The sequence below is a fragment of the Clarias gariepinus genome, chromosome 11 (assembly GCF_024256425.1).
Source record: "Clarias gariepinus isolate MV-2021 ecotype Netherlands chromosome 11, CGAR_prim_01v2, whole genome shotgun sequence".
NCBI classification, from domain to species: Eukaryota; Metazoa; Chordata; class Actinopteri; order Siluriformes; family Clariidae; genus Clarias; species Clarias gariepinus.
In genome coordinates this window covers 3,612,670-3,639,688 of record NC_071110.1, presented here as the reverse complement: position 1 = coordinate 3,639,688, position 27,019 = coordinate 3,612,670, and the positions used below count along the sequence as shown (strand labels likewise).

The following is a 27,019-nucleotide window of genomic DNA, read 5'->3' as shown; positions in this document are numbered from 1 at the left end:
TAAATTTAGTTTTTGGTAAATTATTATTATTATTATTATTATTATTATTATTATTATTATAGAAAAAATGGGTTAGGAATTATAATTTAACACAATAATCTGCACTTTTTCATTTGGGAAGTAAAAAAATATGGCAAAAAAGATCTGTGGACTAAGCTGTAAAGCTAAACCTTCACCCTTACCTTCACTAAAACCCATGAAATGGTGGGAACACTCCTCAGTGAGATCACCGAGCACTTAAGTATCTCTGACATGTCCACAAATGAATCCCGTAGAAGTGATAACGGGGAAGTGAGTGAGGAGGCCGGCCTGTCTGGGATTCTTTTTGTTGTTATTACTTATACCGCTGGAGTAAAAAAGCCAGTTGACTTTCTCGCTGTTGTCAAACTACCCCTGAACAAACACACAAAAACAACATCTCCATGGCTCCACCGTGGCCAGGACCAGCAAAGCCATTTCACAGTTTACTGGTGCAGACCGACCCCATGATGCACAGCCGGGCTGGGTGAGGTTAATAAAAACATTTTGCCGTAATCGCTCCCCTTTACTTCCCCTCCCTCTCCTGCTTTCTCGTCCCATTAAATCAAATTGCTGAGGTGCTCCTTGGAGAGCTTTAAAGCTGCACAGGGGGTCTGGAAGACTGCGGAAGAGGAAGGTGTGTGGGGTCGGCTTCAATTTTCAGGCTTTTTAATCGAGGATTTAGATGCAGTTTGATGTGCTCGGTGAAGCTAAACTCTTGGAGGAGAGAGAGAGAGAGAGAGAAGGGGGCAAATCGAGAGCCAGAACTCCAGCTTTCTCAGCTTTTTCCCTGCATTAAACATGAACCCGGGTCTCTGTGTCAGCCTCTCGTCCTCCTCCTCCTCCCTCTTGTCTCAGTTCCTCGCTGTCTCTCTTGTCAGTGATGTACATGTTTTGCCTTTTCCTTTCTGAAAACCAGGTGTGTGTATGTTATTAATGTCAGTCGCGTAGCTTCGATAGCACGGCTGTGAAGAGTGTCAGCCTTTCACCTCGCGTTATAATGAGATCATGCGAGGAGATGAAGAACTTTTATTTTTTGACCCTCTAACCTCCAGATACCCTAAATTGATCACCTGTAGTACATCATCTTGCCACCAGAAGGCACTAGAACCGGAATTGTTTTGTTGGGGAAAGACATTCCTCGTTCACATGCCCCGCTATCGAAACCCGCGGTGGTTGTGTTTCCTGACATGCATTGTTCGTTCTAATGTAGCATTTTGATTTATGTTTTCTCTCTCATCCTTGTTGTTTTGTCTGTCTCTGTCGATGTTATTATTTCCGTCTTGTCCACTTCACCATTGTTGTGTCTCCAGCTCGCCCTGTGGGTAAGTACCCATCGTATGAGTATTACCATTGCACGAATGTCCTCTGTTTTTCATTTTCTTTTCTTCTTTCTTATGACCTCACAAGGCAACCCCAAGTTTAACACTTTAGGTTTCTCCTTAACTCACTAACCTGCACACTAAACAGTTTCCTAAGTATGATCACTGTTTTGATCACTGTTTTGATCCTTGCCTTATTTGACCTTGCTTACTACAACTAAGTACAAGCCCTTTACATACATCCTTAAATGTAGAATTTTAAGCTATGCTAAAGCTAACCTTAGTTAGTATTCCTGAACAGAAATGTTCTCACTGCATGGTACACATGCTAGTTCATGTTCGTTAATCTAGTTTGATTTATTTGACTAAACCTTTAGGTTCTCTTAATATTATTGAATTCTGTGGTCTCGATGAGTTTATTTACTACAAATAACCACAAAAATATTATGTTACCGTTTCTGTAGGAACAGCTCTTTTACAGGGACTCGAACATCAGACATGAAATTAATTATAAACAGAATTAAAATTTGTGTTAATGTTGATATGGTGAAGTCTTCATTAAAGAGTTTTGTAACATTTATTGAAGGAGTCTACAGTATTAGAGGTCAAGCCATAGCTTTCAGTTTTCCAGTAGAGAAGTTTACGCGTTTGGAAGTTTCTTAGTAACATAATCAGGTTCCTTCTTAATTAAGCAACTTTGCTGTTTTATAGCAAGGAAATGATGGTAACTTATAAATATATAAAAACAAGTTAAATACTAACCCGAAGAATGTAATCAGTAGGGATGTGAATCACCAGGGACCACCGAGTACGTATATTATCACGATACCTAGATGTCGTATTGCGATTCTGTAAGTTTCACGATTTCATTACAATTGGCTAATAATTCTCTCCCACCACACAGGAGGCTGTTCTGCCTGCTAAAGTGTGAACAGTTTCGAAAGCGCCACCTCCAGGATGATCAAAGAACAGCAACATTTTACCACCTCCAGTGCAAATAATTATAAATTAAAAATAAAATTTAAAGACTAGGATTTTAAGTCAGTGTGGCGATGCAGGAAATATAGATGTAATGAAATTGAAGTCAAATGTAAGCTTAGCAATTCATGTTAAACATACAGTGTACCATGGAGTCGAATTTTATGTATGTACGTAGCATTTGTTCGACTTGAACCGTCATATGTTCTCACATTCAGGACACAATGATCACATCTGAGTCCGAGTGCAGCAAGTGACCTCAGTCATAATAAGAAAGTGATTAATTTGCATAAAATTATGAGGGACGTTCTAATTAACCTGGTACTTGTGAGGAAATAAAGGCATTTAAACGATTGGCATTAACAGAAGACTTTCAGCACAGTACGATGATGGGAATTGAAAATCCATGAATAACGATGCATCTGTACACACGATCGTTCACCAGCACCACTTGCACGTTACAGGAACTCGAATGGGAGTTATCGCCACATCCATCGTACAGTCCTGACCTCGCTCCAGAATTGTCAATTAAAGGGAGTTCCTGGGAGGCCTGTCTTTCAGATGTAAAGCAGGCAGTCTACAGAAAATAAAACTTTGTACCTTGACGGTATCCAATCATTAGTGAAACTCTGGTTTTAGTTCAGGTACTGTATTTCTATAACTATCTACTTATTTGTTTAGCTTCAGCTCTGTGCTATCCATACTCGGATGAATTCCAAGCACTTGAAAGAGTTTCAGCCCTACACGCCACCCGTGCACTTTTTCTTTGCTTTTCATTCTTCGGTTTAATTTTTAACCAAAACTATCATCCGAGGCTATAGAAATCCACAAGGGGAAAATCAACTCTACATTATCAAACACTGCCTTCATTGTTTGTTAACAGCTGTGACGACAATACAAAGCCTCCTTTAGAAATTAAGATGGAGTGGCGTTGTTGCTCTCTGTCAGGCTTCATGCTGTTCATTGTGGGAGGTATCGTAGCTTTGGGTAACTTTAACCCACAAGTAATTGCGGCTCCATCTGTTAAGGTGGATTGGATGGTCTCTCACCTACACGTATCCATTTTCAGCATCAACAGAAGGACATAAATGGGAAATATATTACAAAGAAATCTTTTTTTTATCTGAATTACTGCTGTTTGATTCGGAGGGGAAGCTGAAAAACATGTTTCAAGCATCGTGGCAGTTTAACTCTAATTCATGTTGGGAACATTTGAAGCCAACACACCACAGATCTTCTAGGGAGTATGACAGCCCGACGATAAAACTTTATCTAGCAATAACTCCCGCTGCCGTTTCCTGCCTTTGATGAGAAATAAGAGGAGAAAAAAAAGAGAGAAAAAAACAAGCTTCTTTGACACCTTGACCTTCTCATTAGCGTGACATCTGTGGTGCTTTGCACAGGAACTGAGTCTGATGGGAAGTCTGGAGGACTACCAATGAATCGTGATGGTGCTATAAGGTTGATGTTAGGAGAGGCTGGAGAAAGGCATGAAGGGTCTAATTGGTTCATTAAAGATTTCTCCGGAGGAGTGCTGGGGTTTGTGCCACAAGGAGATATAAAGAACGGAGACCTTGGCTTGTATTATTTAACTCCTGTTGATACGTTTAATCAAAAGAAATGTCTAGGTGCAGAAATGTCTTATTGTGAAGCTTTGATTTAAGTACTGTTTGAAGAGGTACAGGTTTTTTTTTTTTTTTTTGGGGGGGGGGGGGGGGGGTTCTCTTTAAATTATGTTACCCAAGGACGTCTGTAGCAATTCAGGTCCGTTCGCACAGTCTGAGCAGTCTGTGAAAAATGTCTCACGCATACTGTATAACTTTATAATTAAAAAAAAAAATACAAACTCTTTTAACTTGCTGGAAGAGAGGTCGTATGACCGCACCATCAAAAAAGAAAAACCCTGGAAGTGCTACTCCACAACTGCTCCTGTTAAACACCATAGAAATTGAATTTGTTCTGAATTTTAAAGTTTAATTTGAGTAGCAGATGATTGAAAAGTGCGAACGCTTCCTGGAGAGTCTTCATACAGCGGAAAAAGTGTCATCTGTTCGGAATGTAGACAGGGTGTATGCACAAGATATTATTCCTGGAGTTGTTTCTTCTATGTCAATCTGAATTATACTTAATTTAATAAAATTATACTTACTTAATAAAACTACTAAAATTTAGTGGATCAAACGTTGGCTATTTAAGTGTCTGAGTCGTGTCAACTCAGACGCTCATCTACATTGTTGTTATGTACAGTAGAGACGTTTCACTACTCATCCAAATACTGTAGGTTCTTCAGTCTGAGGGAAGTTGGGAAGTTCCAATTGTTTCTCTCCTCCAGGGTCAAAGGATCCTCCCCTGTCTGAAAAGGCTCATTAGGTGAACAATGGAAAAGGTGAGCGTTAGAGTCGTAGAGTAGGAGGAAGAGAGTTGTTAAGAATAACCAGCAATAGAGAGATTAAGTGTGACGAACAGAGACAGTAGAAGGAATCATTAAGCGTACTGTAGCTTTCCTGGTGGATCTGTGATCTTGTTTTTTGACACTTTTTTTGCTTATTGGTACACCTAAGGAACCTTTAGCAAGGACTTAGACCAGGGGTGCGGAAAGCAAAGTGTTTCTCCAGATTGAACTACAGAGTACTACAGTGTCTTTCTGGAATCAGTTTAGGGGTCATTATCTTTACAACATTAAGCCTGTACAGTATAAAGGTTTTTTTTTTTCTTATAATCAATTTATTTGATTGGCCAAGCTCAAGTGCCAAATGTAAAAATCTGTTATGAGATGTTTTATTTGTTATGTGTTGTGCCTGATGCAACCCTGTTACTAAAACTTAGAAATCTGGGAAACAATACATACACTACCATTCAAAAGTTTGGAGTCACTTAATAACTCCATGATGGTTCCTGATTTTTATTTCTTTTTACATTGTAAAGGAATGCTGAAGGCGTCCAAGAAATGCATTAATCTCCTTTGAACAGTTAATGGTGAGATGTTTCTGCTTCTGCTCTGTAAAGACTTCATAACGCCTCTAATCTGAGGTGCTGTTAATAACATTTTTCAGGCTGATAACTCTAAATGAACTTCTTGTCTGCGGCAGAGGTAGGTTTTGGTCTCGCCCCCTTGGGATGGCCTTCATGTGAGCCAGTTTCATTATGACGGGTAGTGTACGTATATAGTTTACATCCTTTACCATTTATCTTGTCCAACTTTTTGGTAGTAACTAAATGCATTAGAATTTGCTGTAATACATTAAGCATACAATCTCGCAAAGTATTAAAAGGACAATAGATGACATGATCATGAGTTTAAAAATGATTGAAGAAAAGTTATACGGTAATAGCGCGGCATAGTGTTTAGCACTGTGACCTCGCACCTCCAGGTTTTAGGGTTCGGTTCTTTTCTCGAGTCTGTGTGCGTGGAGTTTGCTTGTTCTGCCCCGCGCTTGGTGGGTTTCCTCCAAAGTGTGAGTGTGTGGTGTGTATCTGAGATGGATTGGCACGTGTACCCCACCTTGTGCCTGGAGTTTCCAGGCCTCCTGTGACCCTGTATAGGATAAGCAGTTCAGAAGATGAACGAATGAAATGGTAACAGGGTTAAAATTAGAGTAACATGGTTGCACAAGCAGGCTTTAGATTGTAACAGAAAGGTGAAAGATAAATAAATACACCAGAATGTCTTTAAAATAATAAATTTAACTGGCGGAAAGCAGAATACTGCAGAGTACTACAGTATTGCTCAATTAAACACGATAGAAGAAATGAAATAAAAAATAGGTGTAGTTCAGCGACTCTAATTTTTTAAACATGGATCACTGTGGGTTCTAGAGTGGATCCTCTAGCGAGGCCAATCATGCATAAATGTGTTTGATTAAATCAAACATTGAGGAATAGAAGGGAATTTTTATTTACTCTCTCTGGTATGATTAGTGAAGTGAAAGCATTGCTCACTGAGGACAAATCAGATCAATGTAAGATGATTGGACTGAAAACTATGCAGTTATTCTTCAGGTTCGAAACAGGACTGATAGCATGAAGTGTCTTTGCAAGAAGAATTTGATAATCTAGAACTTTCATCATATCTTAAAAACCTCATTATAGGTCTATAAAGTTTAAGGTTGTCCATAGAAGCCATTGTCGACTTCTATGATTATGATAAATACGCCTGTGCAAGAAATATCTGTTGGAAAGAACTCCTCCATAATCCACAGTTTTCATGCACCAAGGCATGAAATGCAGCAAGTGCAATCACTAACCTCCACTGTCCGTAATGCTCGGACACTCTCCGTCATTCATGCTGACTCCGCCCCCTTCCCTTCCTGGATGAATGGCTTCTCGTAGTTGCACTGGTGACACCCGAGTCCCTTAACCCGGCAATACGCTTTTGCATGAAACCTCCAGATTCGTGGTGTTCTCTCTATCTTCCTAACCATGCTGTATTTGTTTTTCTGTAATCCAGCGCCACCACAGTTCGTGATCCGACCACGGGACCAGATCGTGGCTCAGGGTCGCACGGCGACGTTCCCATGTGAGACCAAGGGGAACCCTCAACCTGCCGTGTTCTGGCAGAAAGACGGCAGCCAGGTACTGTAAATGAAAATGTTTACCATATCATCCAGACCTGGAAGTTTATACTGAGCGGTGTTTATTTACTGTATGTACTTTGCAAACATCCGCTTCCTGTAATGTGATCATTTATTAAATTTTCCAATTAGCAAATTCTGTATTCTCTGTATGCTCATTATCGGACAGATCATAATGGTGCAATGTTTCTTTCCATTTTACCAATTTTATTTTTTAATAAAAAATACTGTAATTTGTAGAATAATCACTCTTTCAGTGCGCATGTGTGCACGTTTGTGACTTAAATAAGACGTGAGGTAATTAAGTAATTACTACAGAAAGAACCCATTCGCTCACACTTGATGGTAATGGCCTGGACATCCATCATGTGTTCATGGCTGGAATCGGTAATTAGAGGAAACACACATGCATACACACATAACATACACTCATAATTCCCCGCATTAAAGTCATTAGATGTAAATGAATCCAGCTAATGTTTCACCGAAAGTCTGGTTTGAGACCATAAAAATAAAAATAAAAAAACTGTATAAAAATAATGGATAAAAAGGTGCCGGAGTACGCTAAGCATTAAGTAGGACGAGGGCCATTAGCAAAGCTTGTTCATTATCCTGCTAATTAGCGAAAACTGTCGAGGACGATCTGAATTAGCGCCGCATCATCTCATCCTCACCTCACTCTTTTTGGTTAGGTCGAATTTAGACACGGATTATTTTTTTTTATTAAGAATTGTTTTATTTGCTGAAGTTTAAACTAATGCCTGGGAGACACGGGGGACATTAGTATTACAGCCTAGACACCAAACCACATGTAGAGTCCGCGCTTAAGTTTAAAAGTTAGTTTAATGTTCACACACTACGTAGGAACGTTCTATGATTTCAACATCAGGTTACATGCACGATATGGTTGATGTTTTGATTGAATCGTGATTGAAATGAACTGCATTTAGTTTAACACCTTTCAAGTTGCCAGATTTTTATTTAGTACAGTGGACGTCGAAGCATCGAAATTGTCTGGATTAAACACACTCACTCACCTTTTTTCTGTTCAAGTTTTTCCTGTCTTAATAATCTTATTCTTATGTCATAATTTTGACCCTCTTGTGTATAACTATTATGCGACTTTTAGACCTTGTTTAAAATCTGTAGCTGCGTTTGAGGTCTGGATAGTGTCCTAGGGTTAGGACCTCTCTCCTGCGCTCTGAATACACTTACTGTAAATCAGCACAGAACCGGGAAATGTATCGCAATTCCACCCATAGCAGTTGTTGTTGTTGTTGTTGATTTTTTTCACCTCCACAGGAGTCGCAGCTCAGCTAACTGCTCCACTTTCCTCCTTATTGTTTGTTTGTGCAGAACCTGCTGTTTCCCAACCAGCCGCAACAAGCCAACAGCCGCTTCTCCGTCTCACCCAGCGGAGCTCTGACCATCACGGGCGTGCAGCGAGCAGACGGCGGCTACTACATCTGCCAGGCGCTGACGGTCGCTGGCAGCATCCTCGCCAAAGCCCAACTGGAAGTAACAGATGGTGAGTGTTGGTGTAGTCCAGAGCCGTGCTTGTAATGTTTTCTTCTTGATTTTAACATTTTATTATTATTATTATTATTATTAGGAAGTGCTCTGATGAGTGTTTTGTTTTGTTCTATATATTTAACCATATAGTGAAGTTGCTCAAGCTTGACCACCGTGAATTTCGCAATTAATCTTTCACATATTGATTTCACATGCAGTGTTTTTTTATGCTGTCTTTCATTTTTAATAAATGACCAAGTTCAGAGGATTTTTTTTTACACAGTGACCTATAAATCATTTAAGCATAAAATAACATCTAATTTAAGGCATAAGCCAAATAAGAAACAGGTGCAGATGATGACAGTCCTGTGATTTGTTTACTGGTGATGCTGAACCATGAGTTGTTGGAACTGATGAGAAGGGAAATGAGGTTGCTGCTCAGGTTGTTAGATACTCAACCGATTTATAAATTAAATCTTTGCAGCCTGTTTTAATAAAACATTTGTTCTCATTCCTATAAATTTATCTACATTTAATTAAATTTTATGTGAAGACACATACACACATTAACTTTGTGATCACATGATTTTTCTCATTTGATCATGCCTCCTGAAAGTACACATGCTACTTCGTGTGAATATTGTGAGTGAATAAAAAAAGAGAAATGGTCTTGTAAAAAAAAAAAAAAAAATCACATGAAAAAGCAAAGAAAACTAGACATGCACTTCATGTTTGGGAAACGTGACTAAGGATCGCGATTTTTATGAATGATAAACAGAAAATGATTGAAGGTTCCGAATTTATTAATTAAACTAAACACAAAAGTTTAGAATGAAAAGGAAGTTAAATTTTTCATTAAGAAACACCATTTGTTTTGAATAATTATAACACAGATCTTGTACAGTCCTGTAAATTTTTGTATTCTTTTGTGAGAAAGGATCAGGAAAGCCACCTCTCTCTCTCTCTCTCTCTCTCTCTCTCTCTCTCTCATCCTCGTTCTCTTCTTATTTCTCATCTCTCTTTTCTTTGTCACTGTCTTTCATTTCATCGTATTCATCTCCCGACCTCCCTTTGCTTCCCGATCAGACCCTGTACTGAGTGCGTCTCTGTAGCGGGAGCACTTGAGCAGCACGGTCTTTGTGCTGCGTTTCTATTGACGCTGTGGGGCCGAGCTGGAATTTGTCCTTGAATTTTTCCTGAGCAACATCGATTGTGCAGCACAAAGCGAACCTAGCAGCACGGCTGACGCCAGCGATTCTGCTTCCTTCCCGTGTTGTTATAGCAACTTTACGAAAGAGAGAAAAAAATTGGCTTTTTATTTTTTAAGTTGTTTCTTTTTTTTTCAAAATCCAAAGAAACGGCCTTGATTTCAAGATGAAAAGTTGTAATTTTCTTCAGATTAAAATGAGTATTTGCTTTAAACAGAAATTTATTTTATAAAGTTGCTAGTACAAGGACGTTTTGAAAAAATCATGAACTACACGGAAGTATGTTCCAAAGTGTTTTTTTTCCCTCTTACATGAGATGAGAAATGAATCAATGCTAATCGTTTATTTTATTTAAATAAAAAAAAAAACACATTTAATCCATTTATCTGTCCATTTCGTATGAAAGGCACAGGAACAGGAACTACAACTAGTACGCAGCATTAGCATAACAATAGCATTAGCAAACATGACGAGAAACCACCCAGAACCAAACACGAGGAAACACAACCATGAACTAAGTAGACGCAAGACAATGAACCGTGTTAAAGTACATGCTGGGAAATGTAAGTCAGGAACGCAACACAAACCAAGAAGTGCAGAGGAAAGCTGCGACAGAAAGAAATAAGTTCCTGTTCTTGCTTATGTTACAGCAGCTATAGTCAGTAATGTCCTTACCAGGTTTCTCATCTTCATTTCCTGAAGATAATGTTACGAAAAAGTGCAGCTTATCATGTTACAAAGTGTAAACTCTTTACAACAAAGTGCCACTGGAGGCTCCATAATTGCAGCATCTAAGTGTCTAAGTTGTTCCTAATAATAATTGCATTATTATAGACCTGTCACTGCTGTCAGGGCTGTCAATCAATCAATACCTTCTGACCAATCAGAATCCAGAATAAAGTAAGATCACGTGTGCATGCAAACACGATTTCCAAAAAAGGAAAGCCCCCAGCGTGTTTACTCGTGTCGGAATGTGTTGATAGTGTACCAGAGAGTGAATTGACGGCGAGCAGGAACGAGGGATTAGTAGAGAGGTTGGAGGATCACGGTCGCACCTGCAGTTCTAAGGCGTGATTTAGTGAGCCGAGGGGCAACAGGAGTCCGACAGGTTCAAGGAGAAACGTAATGAGAAATTCCTGATGCAGACAGCACCAAGGCCCCTTTAATCTAAGAGTCTGACCATCTCCTCATCAATCTGTCATGTCATTCTTGCACACACACACACACACACACACACAGACACACTTATTCAGTTGAGGCTTTTCTCGTCACTCCATCATGGCTTCCAAATACACATACTCGCACCGCAGCACCATCACTCTCACAGACAGACAGGGATTAGATACTGTCTGATCGTAGTGGATGGCAGTGTTGGCTTGAAGAAACACAGTCTGTTTCAAAACACCTCACTTTACATGAAAAAATAAATGAAAACATATTTATGATGAAAAGGCATCTTTAAATCTTCTTTGTAACTGTTCTTTGTTTAAATTTTGTACATTCTTGCCTGGCTCAGCAATTTTTAATATTCCATATTTTGATGTAAAAGGAAATCCTGGTTTGATCTAGCTTACTATCAGTGTGGAGTGTTTCCTCCATCCATATGAGTTTTCTCTGGTGTATATACACCGATCTGCCATAGCAATATGACCGCTGACAGGTGAACTAACCAACACTGATCACCAATTATACACCAGTAAACTGGTGACAGGTCCCAAGGCCTACCAATGCCCATAGGGACCAAAGACCAGGATATCCATTCTGGTGACAATAGAACACACCATGAAAAACAAGTCCACCATAGCACACTGTGTATAGGGTCCAGCAAGAGCAAAGAGCTTAAGTCCACCAACCCTACCTCTATAAACGCTTCAGATTCCATTCCAATTGAGCAGCCATGGGATACATCAGACAAACAAATGCAATACATGGAGGCCCTACACTGTCATCCGCAGCACTCAAAGGATCTGCTGCTAATTTCTTGGGGAAAGACACCACGGCACACCCCAGAGGCTCTGTGGTCTTACTCGCCTGCAAACCCAACCAAGGTTTTAATGTTGATGGTTAATTGAAATATGTTTGCGTGTGTTTGTGTATGTATGTGTGTGTTTTTTGTTACACTAAAAGAAGTGAAATTGATCTTCAGAGAAATGCTCCAAACACTGTATTTGTTTTTCGAAATGTTCTCCTGGCTGGCTCGCCAATTAAATGTTAACCTACAGAAAGCTTCTAGAAATAACATGCTGTTGTTTCCTTTCTCTATCTCTTTATTAACTTATTTACTTATTTATTTATTTAACTAAATTATGATATAATGATCTCATACAAGTAGTAAAACTGTTCCACACAGAGTCTGTGCCAAAGTTGGTAATTTAGTCTTTTTAAATAGTTTTGAGTGCAGTCTTGTGCTGGCTTGCTAATTAGATTTTTAAATTTTCCCACAGATTATGTTACACCAAGACCTCTCATACAAAAAGTTGACCTACACCTACAGAAAGTTTACTCTTTGCATTAATTCACTTAGAATTATACTACATTTCATTTGATGCCTTTTTTGACGAAGATGATGCTCTGTGAAAATAGCATGCAGGTAGTGAGCTAATTCTTAATTTTTTTTTATCTTTGCTACCTATCTACCTATCTACCTCAATTAATGGATTTTAACGTACAAAATTTCTATAAACAACCAACTGTGGTTTTCATTTATTTACAGATATGGGACACAGTAAAACTTATAGTAAATATCATGCAAATAACAATTTATGTCATGTCTTTACACCTTCTGTTCCAATACATTTTGATTTTGCCGTTTCTGCAACTTACTATGGTGGAGGTAAAGTGTGCTTTATGTGCTTTATAAGTTATGTCAAGATATATGTGCATTTACAGTACTGCTGTAAATGACAGTAAAAGGGTTGTGTGGGGGGTAATAAACTCTATTTTTATATTTAAAAAAATCCTACACTACAAAGCTATTATAGAAAGAGTGAAGCCTTGTGACACAAAGAGTTTGCACTTTTTTGATTTGCATATTTATTGTATTGGACCTTAATTTAATCAGGAGACGCTTAGATTTGTTTAAACATCTAGCAAACAAACCAAAGCATCCATAAAAATGTGAAAAGACACGGGAAGACCAAATTCATGTAGTCTAATAGCTTTTTTATGATGTTTTGATGATACACTGATAGGTGCTCAGCTTCAAGCAGAAGCAATTACTGAAAACAATTTAGATTTGACGATACAGCGTTAATTTCGGAATAATAATTAAGTCAGCTAATGATGCTAGCTTTCTGGCTAGCAGGAGAAATGAGCAATATATGGGAAGAATTCGATTTGGTCGAAATTAAGCCGAGCCCCATCCTCCTCGATTTTTCAAGATACCATGCTTCATGGCAAAAGTAAATGTAGGAAATTCACAAAGGTGAAGCGCTCCACCAACCAGAGTTAGAGAGGAAGACAGATGTTACCCGAAACGATCAGAAAGGTTAAAGGTAGATACTGTAATTGGTACCCTCAGGTCTGCTCTCATTAATCCATACCAGCTCATTATAGCAGCCTTAAGGCCAAGAGACGTGTATTATTCAGCTCTCAGAGATAAAAGCTTGCCACCGGTCCAGGAATTATAGATTACAAGAATCTTTTTATCAGCGCTTGGCAAATATTAGGCCAACATTTTTTCCGAAAAGAATGAAGAAACTGTTAATACTTGGAAAGATGACCTTGACAAAAGATCACATGTTTATGGTCAAAACATTATAGGAATTTCGAATTCGTACAGTATAATTTCTAACAATAAATAGCTTTTCTTCTGCTTTACAGCGCATGTGTAGGTTATTAACATGCCTCTTATTACCGTAAGAGCTTATTTACACTGACCACACAGACTATTATAGCGCTATATATTTGAGAACATTTAGGGGTGGGTGCTATAAAAGTCACAAGAGCGAAAAAGCTAGGAAAGCACCTCTTGCACACCACATCAGTGAACAGGAAAACAAGAGTCAGCAATTCTGCTACTTTTTCACAGAAAGCATAGTTATGGTCCTGTGGTTCAGCCATCAGATCTGTGCCCAGGTCTGGCATGTCTTCTGCTTCAATGATAGCACTATACATTTATCTGATTATTGCATTACAGAGAAATCTGGTTGCTGAGGGGAAATTTTTCATATTTTCTGAGTAAATGTGGAACTATTTGAAGTTTAAGTTTTGTAAATGTTTTCCGTAAATCATACCAGACCTACCATTTTACATTTTCTGTAAAAAAAAATCCTGCCATATCTGTAACTTGAGAGGTAACAAGCCTGCTTCTGGCTTCATTACAGGCCATTAGGTTCCATCATCAAAGCAACATCTTTGTTCATTCATTCATTTCTTTCCACTTTGTCGTGGTCAGTGGTCAGGTCAGTGGATAGGGAAGGGTGCAGATGCTATTATCGCCTGCAAGTTGGGAATACACTCTGGGTGGGATTAGGGCAGTTTAGTTAGCACATTTTAACTACGAGCATATTTTTGTGGTGTTCATGGATACTTGTGAACCTTGAGGAAACCTACATAGAAAGTTCTCCAAAACCAGGACGGATTCAGGACTTCTGCAGCTTTATATGTTTCTAATGTAATTAAAGTCATTAATGTAGTTACGTCATCTTTAGCTTTGTTTACAGCACACAATGTGGTGTTCAGGTCATGTGTAAAAATGATTGTTCATGTTCCCAGCACCACTCTTTCGCAATTTGAATACTGGAATATGCCCATGGATTAGGAAACAAAAATAAAAAATCCATAGAAATGGTAACCTGGTCATTAAGTACATTCAGGTCATCAGCTGCCTTCGCTTTATTGCCACATAATACTAGGGTCAATCTGGACTCATCAGACCACATGACCTTTATTCCATTGTTACAAAAGTACTCAATAATTATACTCCCTAACATATTGAAGCTGAGTATCACTAACAAGTGGTTTTCTCATGGACGCACAGCTGTTTAGTCCCAGTTCACATTACATTGTGTGTGTATAAAAAAAGTAACATAACTGTATTTTTTACTATATACATATTTTTTTTTGCAATTTTACCAAGCGTGTAAATGATCTCAATTGGTGATTTTTGTTTTCATTGAAACAATTAACACAGTTCCAATTGTTTCAAATTTGAATAGTTTTTTTGGGCCACACAGCCTTCTTGTTCTTCTTGGCACCTACTGTAGTGCGTTGTATTAACTAATTGAAACCGAAATTGCATCGGGTTTGAAAAGATGATCAAATGTTGGGAGGTTCTTTGTGGTTATGGAAGTAAACTGTCAGTGCTGCCATTGAATACTGGATGTTGAGAGTTTGAATCCCACTTTTACTGTTAGGCCTCACAACCTTACAACTCTTTTATATCACGTTAGGAGCTGTTAGAGTTAAATAATGCCTTTCTTTCTCGTTTGGTCAGTTTTGACAGACAGGCCACCACCAATCATCAGACAAGGCCCAGCCAATCAGACTTTAGGTGTGGACAGTGTAGCTCTGCTAAAGTGCCAAGCATCCGGGGAGCCCGTACCCACCATCAGCTGGCTGAAGGATGGAGTGAGTCTACTGGGTAAAGATCCACGCATGTCCTTGCAGGAGCTCGGCAGCCTTCAGATCAAGAACATAAAGGTAGAATTGGAAAAAAAAAAAAAATCTCATCTTTGTGATTGGTGTAAATTTTTAAGAAACATGTTTTCCTCCATTTAGACTTCTTTTCCTTTACCTTTTTTAAGGGGTGTATCATATTTACCATAACTTTGCTTGGTATAATGTAATCTTTTTCTTTGATCGATGGTAAAGCACATGCGTCTTTATTTATTGCGCGAATATGTAAGCCTGACTGTCGAACACTATGGGTGTCTAAGTATGATGTATAAGCTTAGCTGTATTCAGTAAGATATTGGTAAGACATAGCACACGCTGGCAGAGGGAAATCACAGTGCATTAAAGAGATGAATGCAAAATATTGATTTTAGTAAATTGTTTGATACTATCACTTAGTTATATGACAGGTCTCCCAAGCATCATTTGTAGAAGCTTGGACAGAGTCCAATCACGCAGACATATCCATACACACACACACGTATACTACTATATTGAATTTAAAGTCCCCGCACCCTCCCATTTGTCCTCGATGGAATATCCATTATGGCTGACAGAGCTGCCCAGCACTGACATTTTATCTAATAAATGAAGGCAAGGCGCAGTGATGAAAGGTAACAAACAATGCGGGGAAGATTACATAAAGGCAGGAGAGGACAGACGCCAGCTGTCATCAGTCCAGGGGGTTTCGGCTGCCGGCCTCTCTAAGCGCATTAGCCTACCTTTTGTTGCTGTTGGAGGGACAGTTGGTTAAATTTGCCAGCAGGTGGAATGCAGGACTGTACAAAACAGAATTCATTAACAACATTAGCATCAGCACTTACAACTAATCGATCAGTGTAAATCCACATAAGTTGGAAGGCTTACACTTAATACGCCATATTTTTTCTGGGTGTCTTGAGTGAATTTTAAATGATGAATTAATTTCAAATGGTAATGGTCTTTTTGTAGCTTTCGGATTCCGGCATTTACACCTGTGTGGCTGCTAGCTCGAGTGGCGAAACCTCGTGGAGCGCCTTCCTGGAAGTCAAAGGTACGCCGTTCGATTATCAGTGTCAAAGTAATTGAGCAGCAAAGTACTGTATTGGTGTTGTCTTTCGTGTATATCTCTTAACTTCAATCTGTTGTCTGTTTTGGGAGGGCGTGACCTGTCCGGGGATTCTAGCCCTTAAAATCAAAATCATTTTAGCCAATTTATATATATGGGGCAGGATAGAGTTACGTATCCTTTTTACGTAGGCAAAGAAACAGCACAGATGCACATGATCACATGTTTTTATGGTTGCATTTAATTACTTCCATGACCAATAATAATAATAATAATAATAATAATAATAATGTGTGCATTTGGTGAGTTCAACATATTTGCTATGTCATGCTACACATTGGGACCACCAATGTCCAACTACATACTGTATTTTTAAGCCTAATTCTTTCTTCTCTCAAACACAAAATGGGTACTACAAGTAAAAACTATGTTTTGTAAGATTTTAGTGGTATAGAATCGGACTGGGGAATCATTTGAGTCTCAACCATTTGGATTTTTGCTGTATCATGTTATAATTAATGTACAAAGTGAGTCACATGTAATGAAACAGAGCATCTTATCTTCTCATTTTTCATTTCTCAGAATCTGGTGGGATAGTGCAGATCAAGAACAGAGAAGAGGGTGAACTTCCTGGTCCACCCTCCAAACCTCAGGTCACTGATGTCACCAAGAACAGCGTGTCTCTGTCCTGGCAGCCGGGCCTTCCCGGGGGTTCGCCCATCACTTCATATGTGATCGAGGCATTCAGGTACAGATGAGCCGAGTGGGATTTTGCATCTGGCTTTTCTTTAAGCTCCTAAAATATACAGTATATAGCGTATAATGGCATATTTTAGATGGCCGTTAAGCGTAAAACCTGTAATGTGTGTGTCTAAATCTATGGCTTCTTTAATGTCAGGTGCTTTGCAAAGTCAGGATTCACATTTTACTGCCGAGTAAATTACCTTCCTAATGTTCAAATGAACTCATCAGGTCTTTATTGGAATCGTACTCATCTGCAAAATGGATTTTTTTTTTCTGTTCTGCATCTCTCAGCCAATCTGTGAGTAACAGCTGGCAAACTGTAGCAGATCACGTCAAAACCACCCAGTTCACCGTTAAGGGCCTGCGACCCAACACTATCTACCTGTTCATGGTGCGCGCCGTCAACACACAGGGCCTGAGCGACCCGAGTCCCATGTCCGAGCCAGTGCGTACCCAAGGTAATGGCTTCATATTTTACTGTAACTACATGAAATATTTAACATTCCTGATTTTCTTCTTGAGGACAAGATTGGACTGTTTTACAGGAAGTGAGTAGCACAAGGAAAGAAAAAAAAAACAGTACTATAAAGCACTTTGCGGTACCACAGAGGTCAGGAGTTGTTTTGTTGGGAAATGGTCTAAACTCAATTGGTTAACCTGTACACTAACTATTAGAAACCCAATTACATCCCAGTTCAGAGCAAACATCTTTCACTTTTGGAGTTTGTAATTGAGTTTGGGCCATCCATGCGCCCGTAATGATCATAACTGAGAAAAATGGCTGACCTCAAACTGGAAACAGATTCGATTAAAATGCCATGAAGCTCCCGGTCTGTTCATTAGGTCTGGACTTTAAGGTCTAAGTGCGAAGAACAGGTATGCTGCTTTATACCACAGCGTCGTTCAGTTCTCCATTCTGGATTGATGGATTCATTTTCCGTGACAAGTAGCGGGTATGACTGGACAGTAGTTTTGGCTGGAATTCAAATTCTGGTTCATTCGCAGGGTGTTTTATTAACGGGCTTGTTAATTCATTAATACATTACCGTTTCCATTAAAACGACTTGTACGATGGACACTGCACATAATCCAAAGCTAATAATGAAGACATAAAATAAATGTTGTTATTTAAAAAAGAAAAATGTTTGTAAGTGGCTGTGCGGTTGTTTATTTATTGATTTATTTATTTATTTATGGAAGAAGTCTCCAGTGTCAGCTTTTTAAAACATTTAAACTTTTTTTAAAGGTTTTTATAAGCAGTAAAATGCTTCCACAACTATATATTTTTTTTAAATAAACTTTTGAAAATTTGCTGATTTTCTAAAGTTAAAAATAAAATAGAATTTTAAATAAAATAATGTATTTATTTATTAAAATAAAAAAATATATACATTTGTATTTATAAGTTAAGCATTTTTTTATCTGCTAGCAGAATAAGAAAATTGTGCTTAAAAATAGTAATAAGCTTAATAATCTTAATAAAATTCATGATTTGTTTGAATTTTTTGCAGTTTATATTGATGTGAAATTATTATTAATAATAAGTTCTTGGTCTTAATGTTTTTTTTTTCCCCATCTACAGATATAAGTCCTCCAGCGAAGGGTGTAGACCACAGGCATGTACAGAAAGAGCTGGGCGAGGTCATCGTGCGCCTACACAACCCCGTGGTCCTCAGCCCCACCACCATTCAAGCCACCTGGACCGTAAGTCCGATTTTTCGGTACTATTAGTGCTTCACAGTGAAGTCAAACTCCCAGCTTTTCCAAGGTCTCCTCGAGGCTCAGTCGCTTCATCACCGATTCTTGAATCGCTGCATAATTGATATCCAGTAAAAACTCATTGTCTTCGAAAAGTGCCATTTTGATTAATTGCGGATGCTGACTCAAATCGGTTTAGAGCGAAGGAACACGTTCGTGATTGTGCTGTCAGTCAATATGGAAAAACACCGGCAGCCATCTGGAGCTTCATCAATCAAAAATCAGATTCTTTAAAATTTTTCCTACATGAAGATAAACGGTTAAAACGGAGAAAAAGTGCAGTGTAATTAATCGCAGGGTTGTCACTAAAAAGTGCTGTCTTCATTTTATATAGCCTAGGAGGGGTTTTTCTTGTCACACACTTTTAAACTCTGCTGTAAAACAAAAATGCTTTACAACGAAAGTTTCCACATTAAAAAAAAAAACACTATAAAAATAATTAAAATAATTATAAATTAACAAAATAAAAAAACTGCTGACAATTTGGAAATGCCAATAAACCTAACCTGCATGTCTTTGGATTATGGGAGGAAACCGGAGTACCCAGAGGAAACCCACCAAGCACGGGAAGAACATGCAAACTCCATGCACACAGACCCCGAGGTGGGAATCGAACCTGGACCCTGGAGGTACAAGGTGTTAGTGCAGATCTATAAGGAAATTAGCTGCTTAGTTTTACTACATACTCTGTTAAAGACTTTGTCCCACCTGCTTATTCCTTTTTCATGCAGGCAAAACCCAAAAGCTTTATTTTTTTTTTTTCTGGAAAACTAATGTTTGGAAATCAGACATGTTTTTTAAAGTGACTTAAAGTTTTTTTGTTTTTTTTTATTGCCTGTATTTGTTTAGCATTTGTTCAATAAAATTTACTATTGTTTTATTTTTAATTGCTTCAATCAAGAGTTGATAAAACTTTGCTAAAACTGTATTAGTTATTTTATCGCTTTTTATTCTGGAAACACTACCTTGTAAATCATCGCACACACACACACACACACACATGGTGACCCTCCGGCAGCCAGGGCTGTTTTCTGTAAGCATCAAACTCTTTAGCATTCCTGTATAAAGAAAAGTTAGTAAGCTGAGGGGGAGTCGATGAGAGGAACGATCGAGCTGATTTAATTTGTCTGAAGGGGAGAAAAACAGCTGTTTAATATCTCCGCCTGAAAGCCGAGCCACGGGCTGCCCTCCAGCAGAACAGCCATTAGAGTGAGTTATGCCTCGTTATGTCCTTCTCGCTGAAAAATATCCTGACTGTCTCGAGGTGGCCTTCGTCTTCTGGAGTGACGTGATAATCGTGCAGATGTGATTTCTCGCTAGTCTTGCTAGGAATAAAGTCGTGCTTGTTTTTATTGTCAAGTGGACGGGTCTGTCTGATCGGAGCTCGCTCACCGTCTCGCTGTAAATCTGAAATAAATCTTTCACAGTGTGTTTATACACGACATAATGTTAAGCATAAAAATAATTATGAGAGTTTATATTGAAATTAGATGTCATGTTAAGTGATCCCATTCATTTAGGACAGTTAACAAGTAATGGCACCCTATACAAAAAGTACACACTTGTCCATGGTACCTGATGCGCTGCAGTGGCTATGCTGCGTTACTGAAAGACAAAGAGCAGTAAATCGATTTTTTTTTTCACCATGGCTAAAAGTAAATCATTTGTTCCTTGAATGCATTTTATTAAATTACATCTGATTGGCATTTATTAGCAGTAAGTACAGAGAAATCACAAAAAAAAGGTTTGTATATTTGACATGGATTTGCAGTTGAATTTGGCTATAAAAGTTTTACATGACATTACGGACCTGACCGTATTTATAAATAAATGGAGATTTCTTTGACGTAATATATTATAACCTAATTATTGAGCCTAATTTAATAATTTTGTAATGTTGAATTTATAAACCATTAGTAAACTGATAGATACAGTACGTATTAATACAAAAGATTATTAATGAATAATTAATGTTGGACATTAGTGTGAGAATTTTGATAGCAGGACGATGTTCATAATGATGCATAAATAAAGTATTTACACATTTATATATATATATATATATATATATATATATATATATATATATATAAAATACTGCGTTTGTTCCAAAATTTATGGACCTGTCTGTAGGTATAAATATTTATATCAATGGATATTTTTGACCTATGTACTATGTACTATATTATAATCTTCTTATTATGCCTAATTTAATACATTTAATACAGTTGTATTTGTGGACCATGAATAAACCGATAAATATGTATTTAGACAAAAATAAAAAAAATCAATGCCATTTGCAAATGTTTTTTTTTTTCTAAAACATATTTCATATAAAAGGAAAAAAGAACCAAGGTTATACTGTGTATACCAACCCAACTTCCATTTATAATACATAGTAAGTATCATCCATAAATGTTTAAAACAGTGCATTTCAGACATTATGGATGCGTTCAATATAGACATGCTTTTCATAGAAACACTTCCCCGAATGTTCTCCTTCCTGGAATGATTCCCTGGATGTCCCGCTCACGGTTTTTCCCCAGTTCACGTCGGCCCTAATAATGTCTGACGTCATGAGGCTTTTACGACTTGTGTTGGTTGTGTGTATGTATTCCTGTGAGGGGTCGCTAAAAGCTTTTTTATTGAAGCTCTACAAAGTGAACATGAGGTTTTCCTCTAGATGTTAGCTCTGCTACAGTAGGTCACTGAGGGATTCGAAAATAAATGGAAAAATGCAGCGATCGCATGTGAGTGGAGCTCGGTTCTAAGGTGTCATCAATCACGTTGGAATAAATAGATTAGGATTTTTGTGGGACAAGGTTTCATAAGACTTTCTACAGTTTTGTGTCCTTATTTTGTGATTCCAGGTGGATCGTCAGTCGCAGTTCATCCAGGGCTACAGGGTTTTGTACAGACAGACGTCAGGGCTGTCGTCGCCGGGGGCATGGCAGACCCAGGACGTCAAGGTTTCCTCCGAGAGGACCATCGTGCTCTCGTCGCTGAAGAAGGGCATCGTGTACGAGATCAAAGTACGACCGTACTTCAACGAGTTCCAGGGAATGGACAGCGAATCGAAGACGGCGAGGACTAACGAAGAACGTAAGATGCAATAAATGTATAAATACTGTATATACAGTAACTTGCATGAGTATTTACCCCCTTTGTAGTGTTGCAAAGTCAAAGGGACTTTATTGTGATTATGTGAAAATAGACAAAATAGTAAAAATAAAAATGTTGGGGTCAGGGAAATTATCGATATAGTTTCCATCAGAAGTGATGAAATTAGTTGGTTGGTCAGTTACAGTAAATGTTACATGATCTCAATGTTCCTGAAATCTGTTTGTAAAATAACTAAGAAGTTGTTTAATGGGACACGTTAGCTCAGAGTTGAGGATAATTAGTGGATTATGAATTTAGAAATCTTTGCGCAGTCTAGAGATCAATATACTGATTAGGTCACTTACAGTACTGCGCCATATCAGTGCCCTGCATTATAATTATATATATTAATAAATATATTATATTCCTGTATGACGTCATGAGTGATGTCTCATATACGTGTATTATAGTGTTACAAAATGACTATATAGTATACAAGTTCAATTAATTCCTATAGTAAACAGTATACTGTATGTTTATATAACGTTTTACACGAAACGCAGAGGATGCATGCACGTGACGATGTACGCCAGGCATGTAATATCGTGTCTAACTTCCGCGATTAAATGTGCAGGAAAGCATGTTCGTACCTTAGAAAGTTCATAACTTGAAAGTTCATATGTAAGGCACTTACTGTACTTCGCTCTTTGGTTATACATAAGATTTCCAAATTTTACACATCCTGCAGAGTGACTTAAAAAAAAATACTACACAATATGTTGCCTAAAATCCAGTGAGCCAGTAAAGAGGGGTCAGATAAGCAGGAATAAAATGTGGGAAAAACAAATAAACAAAACGATTCTTGCACAAGCCACTGTGTATATATATATACACACACACTCCTCGTATTGATTTTATTCTGTCCCTGATATTATTTCGCACTTTGTATTTTCGTTTAATTTAACATCGGGTGTCGATGACACCATTTAAAGGCACTTAATACACAGTCTGGGCAGAGCGCCGGGATCCGCCGTGCGAGCGTACGCCGGGTCCTTTTGGCCGTGTTCTGTCTCAACACAACACCGGCGGTGATGTTCTACTGTACCAACAGTCAGATCCGTACTGCATTAGTCCCCTCCTGGGTCTGTTCATCAGACTGTAGGGATAAAACGCTGGTGATGCTTTTTAAAGATCTTTGGTCTTTAGTGCATACGGCTTACAGATAGTGTGTGTTTACACAGTCACACACTACAAGCATGGTGTATAGTTTAAAAAGAAAAATCTAGTTCCCCCCCTTGACTTTAAGCACCTGCCCCTCTAAAGGTCTCTGCACAGCCCTGATACGATACGAGTGCCAAATTAAAACCCCTGGGGTTCTGCGCTGGAGTGTCTCAGTCCAGGGGTAGCTCAGTGGTTAAGGCATTGGACTACGGTCCGGAAGATCACAGGTTCAAACCCCACAACCACTAAGTTGCCACTGTTGGGCCCTTGAGCAAGGCCCTTAACCCTCAACTGCTCAGATGTGTAATAAGATAAAAAAAAAAAAAAGTAAGTCGCTCTGGATAAGAGCGTCTTCCAAATGCCTAAATGTAAATGTAAATGTCTCTGGAACCGGTGCCACTCCGAGTGTATGGTAATAGAGGTTTTGAGAAAGATAACCCCCACCCCCCCCTTTGCATGTTTACACACACACACACACACTTACACACGCACACGTACAGACGCTCTAGTACACCTGTCAAAAAACAACGTTAAAACAGAGAACGCTTGCTTTTCCGCCACACAGCGGGAGAGTGTTAAAGTGTTACCCAGTGATACGAACCCTGTCTCCAGATTACAGGCCTGCCACTACATACGAGTGCACACACACACACACACATCTGAACTCTAGAGGTCTCTGGTTGGAGAGGATAATCAGCAGCAGGCTTGTTTGTTTTCCCGAGTCTCAGTGCATCACGCTCAGCTTCCTGCTCACTCTCGGACCGCGTGTCACAACGATTACAGGTGCAGATAAAAAATTCTTTTTTCAAGATCTGGTTGAGTCTGTTAAGGTGCGAACGTGTTACATCAGTTCATTTTTACCTGCGGTGCGAACACAAAAAGACGCCCTGCTTGTGACTTGCATAAAAGAAGAGCAGACTGCAAGGATTCGTATTTTATTTTTATTTTTTTTTTTGTGGTCTGAGGGTGTACCTGGTGCTGAAACAACTCAGCATAAACAGAAGCGTTTGGATATCTGCAAACTACATTTGTAGCGATACTCTAAGGAAGGTGAAAGTTTCTTTAAAAAAAATCATTACCGGTGACGAGACACGGATTTATTACTACGAGCCTGAGAGTAAACGGCAGAGTCTGGAACAGAAACGTCAATCAACGTCAGACTGAGAACATGTTCAAAGGCTGGACAATTCATCAATGTTTACAGTTTCCTGGGATTCTCATCTCTAGGGGCAAAAGTATTGGAACGCCATCAGGAAAAGCTTCAACAATCGACAGCGCTCGTTACACTGAGACGCTTATTGAAGTGCTGAAGACTAAACTTCGGATTCAACACAGAGGACTGATATCCGAGGGCGTCGCGATCTCGCGTGACAATACGCGCAATTAATTGTATCAAAGTTAATTCAAATAAATTCTACAGTCAAGAGTGCAGATCATTTTTGACTAATGGATCGTTAGAGCAGCTGTAGGAATGAACAGACACAATAATGACTTTTTGAATGGATTCGACATGAACACACCCTTCCAGGTGTAAATAAACAACGTGTTTACCGCAGGACCCGTTCCTTTTCTAACTGCTGCTTCTGCTTGTGAAGCTGACGCATTTCCGCTAAGTCGTACATCACCATGCTAATGGCGCTATTAACATCGCCCGCGCCGTCGCCCTCTAAATGAGAACTTTGTATTGTTTGGCTGGGATACGCGTAATGACGAGCTGCTAAATGATTCGCCGCATTAACTTTGAGTGACATTGAGTGCGTCGTGAGCGAGCCCTGAGAGATTAAAGTCACCTGGAGCAAAGTTAGCTTTGGGGAGGGGGGGGTATTTATTTGTGGTCATTTGGTTGTAATTTGGGCTTGATGTGAGCTGGAGTGTAGCTGGTCTGGGTTTGTGTGTGTCTGTGTAAAAGAGAAAAAAAGAAAACGAGAGAGAGAGAGAGAGAGAGAGGGAGAGGAGCCATAATTGAGCTGTCAGTATTCTGTTGTGTTGTGACTTCCCGGTCTCTGAAAGCAGAAATGTTTTTTTAAGTGTTTTTCCTCTTCCCTCCCTCCATGACACCATGCCATTACTCTTTTCATTCCTCCTCCCACTGATTGCCAGCGTCTCCATCACCGCCTGCTTTAGAAAGCTGAAGCCTGCCGCGCCGCCGCGACCATGTGCTTTCGCCACAGACGTTTCTATTTTCCTTTCCTCTCTCATCCACGACCTGCCGTCGTCCATCCCAAGGGTCACGCTCTCTTCTCCTCTCTCTTCTTTTCTTCTTTTCTTTTTTTTTTTCTTTTTTTCTAACGGGTTCATCCCCTGGGTGCAAATCGCTCCAAAAGCCGAAGCGGTGGTGGCGTCTCCCTGGCCGACTGTCACTCTAGACAAGAAATAAATAAATAAATGCAGAGTTGATGAAATAACGGAAGCAAAAAAGAAAGAAAGAAAGTAAACTCCCCTGGCTTGAGGCGGACAGGAGGGGCGAGGATATTGAATTGTAGTGAAATGTGTAGGAGTATCAGTGTCAGGTTCGAGAAAATCCCCAGCTAATGAACTCGTGGCTTCACACACACACACACACACACTCACACACACACACACCTGTGGTCCCCATAAAAGCCGACTTCAGAGAGAAAGAGAGGGAGGATGCAGAATGATATACAAAGCTTATTTCCTTCCAACTGTTCAGACTGTAATCCTCACTGAAATCTCTCTCTCTTTCTGTCTCTCTCTCTCTGTCTCTCTCTCTCTTTGTCTCTTTCTCACTGTCTCTCTCTCTCTTTGTCTCTTTCTCACTGTCTCTCTCTCACTGTCTCCCTCTCTCACTGTCTCTCTCCCTCTCTCTCTCTCTCTCTCTCTCTCTTTGTCTCTTTCTCACTGTCTCTCTCTCTCTCTCTCTTTGTCTCTTTCTCACTGTCTCTCTCTCTCTCTGTCTGTTTCTCCCTCTCAGCTCCCAGCGCTCCTCCACAGCAAGTGACGGTCCTCACTGTGGGAAATCAGAACAGCACCTCCATCAGTATCTCCTGGGACCCGCCCCCTGTCGACCACCAGAACGGCATCATTCAGGAGTATAAGGTAGGAGGAGAGCTCCACTCACCCGCCGCTGCCTCCATCTTACAGGTGAAGGAAAAAAGAGAAAGAGGTAGTGTTACCTGATCTGAACCGTAATGAGACATTTACACAGTGAACAGAGAGAATTCAGTTATATTACTGGTGATTTAATATAAATATTAGCAGTATTTAATTTTTACTCTGTTTTAAAAAAGGAAATTAAATAATAAATAAAGTTATAAATTCTACAAACATAAAAACTCCTAAAGTGTGTGAAACAGAACTGTCTGTATCAATCCATCCTAATAAAATGCATAAGATAGATAGATAGATTTACTTACCCATCTATCTATCTACCTATCTATCTATCTGTCTATCTATCTATCTATCTATCTATCTATCTATCTATCTATCTGTCTATCTATCTATCTATCTATCTACTGTATTTACATTTCAATAGAGAAAGTGATAGATAGATCTTAAGTGAAGTACCTTTATATAGATAGATAGATAGATAGATAGATAGATAGATAGATAGTTGGTTGGGTGAAAAAAACTATATAATTTTTTATAACTATATAATTCATAAAAATAATAAAATGAGATTTATTATATTAAATAATATTAAAATGCATTGCAATAAATAACTTTAATATTTCATCATAAATAGGGAAACATATCACAACTCTTAAAAAGGAATCATTTCGAAAGCAAATAAGCAACAAATATATAATTATTTAAGTAAAACTGATTTTTCATGATATAGATAAAAATCTAAAATGAATCTTAAAAGTAATTAATATTGCAAACTATTTCCAAATCAGGTGTAATAAAAACGCAGTACAGCTATTAATGTGTTGCGCTGAAATAGACCTGCATGTAGGGAAC

General features: G+C 38.8%; 1 protein-coding gene across 5 annotated transcripts in view; it reads left to right on the top strand.

The window, feature by feature from the left end:
- The window catches only part of robo2 (roundabout, axon guidance receptor, homolog 2 (Drosophila)), a 514,284-nt gene that overhangs the window by 438,110 nt on the left and 49,155 nt on the right, over nucleotides 1-27,019 (top strand). For 4 of the 5 annotated variants that reach the window (XM_053506990.1, XM_053506989.1, XM_053506991.1 and 1 more), the window contains exons 7-15: nucleotides 6,766-6,890; nucleotides 8,246-8,417; nucleotides 15,047-15,252; nucleotides 16,177-16,258; nucleotides 16,856-17,021; nucleotides 17,309-17,475; nucleotides 18,600-18,721; nucleotides 21,646-21,877; nucleotides 26,031-26,155. In XM_053506990.1, the coding sequence (XP_053362965.1) occupies nucleotides 6,766-6,890; nucleotides 8,246-8,417; nucleotides 15,047-15,252; nucleotides 16,177-16,258; nucleotides 16,856-17,021; nucleotides 17,309-17,475; nucleotides 18,600-18,721; nucleotides 21,646-21,877; nucleotides 26,031-26,155 (1,397 nt within the window). Of the gene's footprint in view, nucleotides 1-1,331; nucleotides 1,344-6,765; nucleotides 6,891-8,245; nucleotides 8,418-15,046; nucleotides 15,253-16,176; nucleotides 16,259-16,855; nucleotides 17,022-17,308; nucleotides 17,476-18,599; nucleotides 18,722-21,645; nucleotides 21,878-26,030; nucleotides 26,156-27,019 lie in introns of all 5 variants that reach the window. The other variant, XM_053506987.1, reaches the window with a different exon arrangement.